Genomic DNA, 7,715 nt, shown 5'->3' with positions numbered 1-7,715 from the left:
CCGAGGGCCGCGGCCTCGGCTCCGTCTCTTTCCGGCTTTCTCCCCCCCCCCTCACCGTCTCCGAGGCACCTCGCACTCTCTCTCTCCCCACCCCCCCGGCTCCGGCGGCAGCGACGACGTTCCAGAGTGTCCCCTGCGCATGCGCAGGAGACGCTCTTGCACTTTCGGGGGGATTTTCAACTTTTAGTATTTTTGTGCACACATGGGGACACACGTGTGCACAAACCTCCCCTCCCCCCCAAGTGCCCCCGGAGCGCTGATTTAGCGATCCGCACCCCGGGGGCAACTTGGCTATTAGATATATAGATATAGGGAGTCCACAAGCACTTCAGATGACTGAAGCTAACAAAGTCTTCTGCCCTACCGGACCATGCCGGTGAAAACCACGAGGGAGAGCCTACCTGTCAAAGGCCTTGACACGCCCCAGAAGCTTCTTGTTGTTACGACAATTGATCAGCACCTGAGTGTTGTTTTTGACAGACTGTGTGAGGACAGAAAGGGGCCCGGTGTTGAATTCTTCCTCTTCCCGCTTCTGCAACTCCTCCGGAGTCATCTCGCTCTTGGGCTTGTTTAAGAGGCTCCTGAGAAGAAGGGGGGGGGGGAGAGAAACAGCAGTCACTGAGCTTTCTTCCTGCCAGGCTCCAGGATCACTACAAAGGTAGCTAGAGGGAGTTAGCCCACACTAACTAGGAAACACACCAACAAAAGAACATTGCTGCTATTTAAAGGGAGGGCACACTAAAGGCAACGTCTTCTACCCAAACACGAGGTTTCTTACTTATTTATTTATTTATTAATCACACTTATACCCCGCCCTCCCCCGTAGGGCTCAGGGCGGCTAACAGGCAAAATTATTGCAACAATAAAACATAGTTCTGAGTTAAAAAGCAAATATACATTTAAAACCAATCCTAATACAAAATTGAATTCAAATTTAAATTTAAAGTGCTCGTTGATCTTCACGTCCCAAAAAAACTCCAAAAGATGACGGTCCAGTCCAGAGGTTCCCCAAAATCATTCGGTGGTTTCAAACATTCATTCAGGTGGTTAAGATGCTTAAGATGTTCAGAAGTTCCAGTGTTTCCGATGTTTCCTTTCTTCCTAGGGCCTCTTCCACCCCCCGTGATGGCAGTATAACAAAAGGGGGGGGCGGGAGGCGGCGGCCCCTACTTGAAGGCCTGGTGGAAGAGCTCCGTCTTGCAGGCCCTGCGGAACTGCATCAGGTTCCGCAGGGCCCGGATCTCCTCCGGGAGCTCATTCCACCAGGTAGGGGCCGCCACCGAGAAGGCCCTGGTCCTTGTAGCGACCAATTTTGCATCTCTGGGGCCCGGTACAGTTAGTAAGTTTTGGGCCCCAGACCGTAGTGCTCTTGGGGGAACATACGGGGTAAGGCGGTCCCTCAGGTAGGCTGGACCCAGACCATGTAGGGCTTTATAGGTAAGAACCAACACTTTGAAGCGAATTCGGTACGCTATTGGCAACCAGTGCAGCGCTTTCAGCACAGGCTGAATGTGGTCCCTCCTAGAGAGACCCATTAACAGCCTGGCCGCAGCATTCTGCACCAGTTGCAGCCTCCGGATTTGCGACAAAGGCAGCCCCATGTACTTAAAACAAAAGCTGGGCAATACCTTATTGTAAACAGCTAAAACGTGACACTGTGCAAGCAGTGTTCCCTCTAAGCTGAGTTAGTCTGAGCTAGCTCAGTTTTTTAGCCTCTGGCTCACACATTTTTGTCTCAGCACAGGAAAGAGGGCTCCAGAGCAAACTAATTTCACAGTAGCCAAATCACTCACTCACAACTTTAATGCCAGTAGCTCACAAAGTAGAATGTTTGCTCAGAAGACTCCACAGTTTAGAGCAAATATTGTGTGCAAGGTTTACAGTTTTCAAAAAAATTATTGATGAAAATACATAAACCCTGCCTTTCCAAAATTAAAAATATACACATCAAGCACGATATTCCAGTATAACCCCCCCATAAAAAGAAAGCAAAGAGAGAAGTAAAAAAGGCACAGCAGCAAAGCACAAAGTCTGCAGCAGTAGTCTTAGAAACAGAACACAGGAGGTGTTCCAGACTAAATGGGATGGTATAGGGGTGCTTGGATCTGGGGTGGGTGAGGCAGGTCCTCGTAAAGAGCATGACTGTCCCATCACAATGAACACTCTGCTTTTTATTCGAGTTTTATTTGAGTGAATTATGGGATTCTCCTCCCCATTCTGTTGCTCTTGATTAGTTCAACTGAGAGTCTCTATTGACATCGCCTTCTGCTGACCTACGACCAGTGTTCCCTCTAAGCTGAGCTAGTGTGAGCTAGCTCACAGTCTTTTAGCCTCCGGCTCACACCTTTCAGCTCCAGAGCAAACTAATTGATGCAGTAGCCAAATCGCTCGCTCACAACTTTAATGCCAGTAGCTCACAGAGTAGAGTTTTTGTTCACAATACTCCACGGCTTAGAGGGAGCATTGCTCTACGACACAGCCAATTTTCTCCTTGCTAACAGCAGTCTCGTTATTAATAACAATATTACTATTTTTTTCTTCACTATTTCAGCAACGCTGTTGAACAGAACCTGGCTCAGACGTTATTCACCTACATTTTGTTAAAGGGCATATATCTTAAAAATAAACCAAATGCAAAAAAAAAAACCTGCTACAATTAATCCGGGGGGAAGGAAATCGGACAGAGTTATGCAGAGATAAATAAGGAACAACAGGGACGAGCAAGCCACACATAATGGTAGTAACACCCCCCCCCCGCTCCTGCCCGCAAATCAATCACCCGGGAAGGGCATTCACAAAACCACAAGCAACAACCCGCCTTTACACTGTTTTGGCGCGCCTTTATTAACAATGACAGTAGATAGGGTGACCCACTCCGCTCTCCCTCCCAGCCAGCTCCCCATCAGGAAGATTTCTCGCATCCCCTCCTAGTTTCCCTCCCATCTCTCTCCCCCTTCTCACATGATGCCGCCGTTCACGAAACCGCCGACACGCGTGTGCAACTATTCCGTTGCCCACTATCAATGGAGACCCTCTCCTCACTTCCGTTTCCGGGTTATTCGGTCCGCGCATGCGCCCGCTCTGCATTTTTATCCGCCACCTCGACCGCCCTCGGGGTGTCGCTATGGCTACAGTTACGGAGGGTGGGAGGAGCCAAAAGACCTCCGTGGGCGTATTCAGTCCTCCCGCTCATTCAGGCGCTTTGCTTTACTTATGTTAGGTTGAAGCAGATTTTTGAGACAAACAAACCGGGGAAGGGGGAGAGAGAATATTCCAAATACCTAAGCACTGATTACTTTATTTTTAATCAAACGTCCCCGTCCACCGTTAAAAATATATGTATTTTTAATTGATCTTTAGCTGTGCATATTGGGAGATTTGCCTGTGGTAAGAAGATGCATGTTTTAAATCCACTTTTTAAAAAATTGCAGAGCTTTATAATGCATAAAGGAGAGGCTCTGTCAAGAAGCAGGACTGCTGGTGGACCTCCTGGTGGCCCCTGGTGTTTTTGCCCACTGTGTGACACAGAGTGTTGGGCTGGATGGGCCTTTGGCTTGATCCAACACTGGCTTCTCTTACGTTCTTAACTGTGATTTTATTTTTATAAACATATTTTGTAACATACCACCTTCCTTCCCCATTCCCAGGGCAAGCGTGCAAAATACAGCAGTCAAAAATCAGCACTAGTAGTTTCCCAAACTGACTCCAGCGGCCATTAGCTGAAAGCCTTCGAAAATGAATGTGTTGCTGCGGGCGTTGCTGAAAAGCAGAAAGGGTAGAAGCCTGCCTCACTTACATGGAGAGTGCCTCACTTACATGGAGAGTGAAACCAACAAAGGTTACTGCAGCAGACAAGTCTGAGAATGGGGAGCAGCGTGACATGTGGAGACTATGTGACACTTCCTAGTCATATGGATGCCATCCTCCAGGTGGGACCTGGGGAGCCCCTGGAATTACAGCTCCTCTCCAGACTACAGAGATCAGTTTCCTGGGAGAAAACAGATGCTTTTGAGGGTGGACTCGATGGCCTTGTACTCCACTGAGGTCCCTGCCCCCCCCCCCCGCCCCGGGCTCCATCCCCAAATCTCCAGGAGTTTTCCAGCCTGAAGATGGTAACTCTACGGCCCATCCCCTAAGTCCTGACTCCCACTGGTGGCCATGAGGGAACCTGGCAACCCTAGCCGGTAGTATATCTCTCTGCCTGCTGCTGGGAATCAAAGCTTAGAAAACGGGTAGTCTTCTATTGGGCCACCAGTCGGCAAAGGAGTGGGCCGTCTTTCCCCCTGTGGATTTCGACGAGTGAGAATGGTGTCCCAGATTCCTAAGGCTTACTCCTTTGTGAACAGGAGCTCTGCTCCTGTGCGCTCATGCAGGAAATGACCCCTGATTTTATTTATTTATTATTTTGATGTATACCCCACCCTCCCCGCAAGCAGGTTCAGGGCGGCTTACAGTAATTGGTACCCTGCACCATAAAAACCCATGTACAAAATTTAAACAACTTACAACAACAACATTAAGCATTAAAAACAGTCCAACAATTAACAATTGAAGTGCTAGTGATGGTACTCTCTGATGGTAATCATTGAATGATTCAGATGGCATTGGGGAAGAAGCAGACAGGGTGGGGGGGGGGGGCAGTGGCAATTAAACCACTTCAGGATCCAGACTCCTCACACTTCTTTTCACATCAGATCTGAGAAGTATGGAAGACGCAACCGCATTGTGGATACGTTGAAGACCATAAAAGCCAACAGACGCCCGCCAGCGAGCGAGAGAGAGGCACACACACGCCAGTCTTATGTTTAATCAACAGACGCTTCTGGTTACCGGCAGCTGCCCACCCATCTCGCATGTCTGCTTGCCCGGACAACGCCCTCAAAGGACAGGCCTCCGCACTGTTGGTGTCCCCTGCGTGCCAACTGGGCTGGAATGGAGGTGAGGGACACTTTGTGGTCTGGTGGAAATCCAAGAAAGTTGGAATGACGTTCACTTGGCCCCGTGACTCACAGGCCTAGCTAGCGGTGTGGCATTCAGTAGATCGTTTACTCACAATCGAGCGGATAGCTGGTTAGAGCGTTAACATCTTTCTGATCTAGGTCAATCCTATGGTCGTGGTGAGAAAAGAGACGGGCTTCCCCTCTCCTTGCGGTAAGGGTTGATGGACAAAGAAACGGAAAAGAACAATAAAACTCCTATCTTTGCGCCTCTGAGCTCAGGAAATAACTCTTAATGAGCCAGTCAAAGGGAAGCTTCTGGGACCCCTAATTGTGGACTCCCAATTCCCAGGTGCAACTACTCTTAAAGGTACATTAACGCTGCCTGGGGGCAGCACAGGCCCTTATGGTCGGCTTTACATTGAAAACACCCTTTGTAAGATAGTTACAACTGGGACAACAATGGTGTGTAATTAGGGATGCCTCCCCCAGAATTACGGTTTATCTTCAGACTACAAAGGCTCAGTTCCCCTGGAGAACGTGGATGCTTTGGAGGGTGGACTCTATGGCATTGTACCCCACTGAGGTCCCTGTTCCTCCACAGGCTCCAGCCCCCAAATCTCCAGGAGTTTCCTGACCTAGATCCAGCCACTCTATTCCCCCATCCCCAGCCAGTGGCCAGGGGACCTGGCAACCCTAAAATGTGTATGTGAGAGCAAGTTTTTTAAAGAAAAATAAATACTGACTATAGAATGTCCGCTGGAAGTTTCCATCCAATTCAGATGTGATAGGCGTGGATTCGATATATAAATGAAGAAGATAAAGGTAAAGGTTCCCTTGCTCGAAAGCCAGTCGAATCCGACTCTAGGGTTGCGGTGCTCCTCTCCGTTTCAAAGCCGAAGAGCCACCACTGTCCGAAGGCATTTCCGTGGTCATGTGGCCGGCATGACTAAACACCAAGGCGCACGGAACCCTGTTCCCTTCCCACCAAAGTGGTACCTATTTATCTACTTGCAATTTCTTGCTTTCGAACTGCTAGGTTGGCAGGAGCTGGAACTGGAGACGGGAGCTCACTCCGTCATGCGGCACACTCGGGTCTCGAACTGCTGAACTACCGACCTTCCACAGCCTGCAGTTCAGCGTCTTAACGGAACGCACAAAAGCACTGTGGCTGACAAATGAAGTGTTCCTTGTTTTTCTTTAAGTGCTCTCAGCATTCAAAGAGCAGCAGTAATGCTCGGCCCTCATCAGTCTTTTCCCCCTTTTTATTTTTAATATACATTTTTTTCTGTGTGACTGATATTCTCCTAGGTACGCAGAAACCTGCACCATGAAGCACACACATGAAGCTGCCTTATACCGAATCGGACCCTCGGTCCGTCAAGGTCAGGATTGTCTACGCAGACTGGCAGCGGCTCTCCAGGGCCTCAGGCGGAGGTCTTTCCCATCACCTCCTGCCTGGTCCTTTTAACTGGAGGTGCCAGGGACTGAATCTGGGACCATCTGGATGCCAAGTAGACGCTCGACCACTGAGCTACAGCCCCACTTCATGGCTCTCCAGGGTCTCAGGCTGAGGTCTTTCCCATCACCTCCTGCCTGGTCCTTTTAACTGGAGGTGCCAGGGACTGAACCTGGGACCTTGTGCATGCCAAGCAGAGGCTCTGCCATTGAGCCACAGCCTCTCCACCATGTCCGTAGCTGGCCCGGTTTTGCTGTCTTCAGCCTCAGAGGTCAACCACAAGGTCTGTTCTTAGAAGGAAAAAGCCTAGAGGCATGCAAGGAATCATGGAAAGGTGGAGGAGATACGTGATTTTAAAATCCTCTTTCCTGCCCAGGTTCCCTCTTCCAGGATTGTATTAACTCTCAGGAACCTGAGCAGAATACCTTTCCCATCTTTGTTTATTTCCCCTCCCCAATTTTAATTGCAGGGCATACATAGGCAGGGTGTTGTTGTTGTTGTTGTTTTTAAAGAGGTGCCGGAACTCTCAAGAGGGGAATGAAGTTTTCGATCTGCATACCGAAAGCTCACAAACTTTTAAGCATTTTTAAACGGATTTTGTCGAGGAGGTTCCGGAACCCCGTTCCCCCAGGAGAAAAAACCTTGCATGCAGGGGCCATGCCAGTCTCCAGGTGGGACCTGGATGTTGTACATATTAGATTCCATGTCAAAAATGAAGTCAGATGAGGGGGAAGATCTATGTTTTATTTCAATTACCAGGAAAACAATTGGACCAAATAGTCCATCCAAAATTGACTACTTTCTTCTCAGCATATTCAGGAAATAGGCTTCAATTAACTGGAAAACAATTAGACCAAATAGTTAATCAAAAATTGACAACTGTCTTCTTTTCCTTCTTCATCTTCTTCTTGAGCCTATTCTGAACATATTCAGGAAATACATGATATTTTATACATGGACTGACATCACCAAGAAATCAATATTCAAACAGCATAATTGGTTACAAAAGACAGTGGTAATTTGAGTAATAATCCTCTGACTGGCCAGATGTAAAGAAAGATATATCTACGTCAAACTAAGTGTTTACTTAACCTAACCTAAATGATAATGGGCAAGAAATCTTCATACGAGACTAAAATCTTATCTGACCCAGACATTGAAAGGTTTGCCCTAAGAAATACAGAATCATGAACTTTGCACCTATTATGTTGTCTGCTAACAATATCAGACCTACATGAGGAAAGCCTTCTAAATAACAGGCCTTTCTAACATCCTAATAAAATATTACTTAAAAATAAATCTATAAAAACCAGAGAAAT

At 47.9% G+C, this 7,715-nt stretch overlaps 1 protein-coding gene across 1 annotated transcript in view; it reads right to left on the bottom strand.

Annotated features, from left to right (window-relative positions):
- The window catches only part of SNRPD2 (small nuclear ribonucleoprotein D2 polypeptide), a 4,584-nt gene extending 1,528 nt beyond the window's left edge, over positions 1-3,056 (bottom strand). Inside the window, exons 1-2 of the mRNA XM_015419684.1 lie at positions 2,962-3,056; positions 402-581 (exon numbers count right to left, since the gene is read on the bottom strand). Coding sequence (XP_015275170.1) covers positions 402-581; positions 2,962-2,963 — 182 coding nt within the window. The 5' untranslated portion in view covers positions 2,964-3,056. The remainder of the gene's footprint in view (positions 1-401; positions 582-2,961) is intronic.
- Between the last annotated feature and the right edge of the window lie 4,659 nt (positions 3,057-7,715).

This window comes from Gekko japonicus, unplaced genomic scaffold, assembly GCF_001447785.1.
Source record: "Gekko japonicus isolate JY-2015 unplaced genomic scaffold, Gekko_japonicus_V1.1 scaffold1436, whole genome shotgun sequence".
In the NCBI taxonomy this organism is placed as follows: Eukaryota; Metazoa; Chordata; class Lepidosauria; order Squamata; family Gekkonidae; genus Gekko; species Gekko japonicus.
The sequence above is the reverse complement of the archived record's forward strand: the minus strand, read 5'-3'. Positions and strand labels throughout refer to the sequence as shown.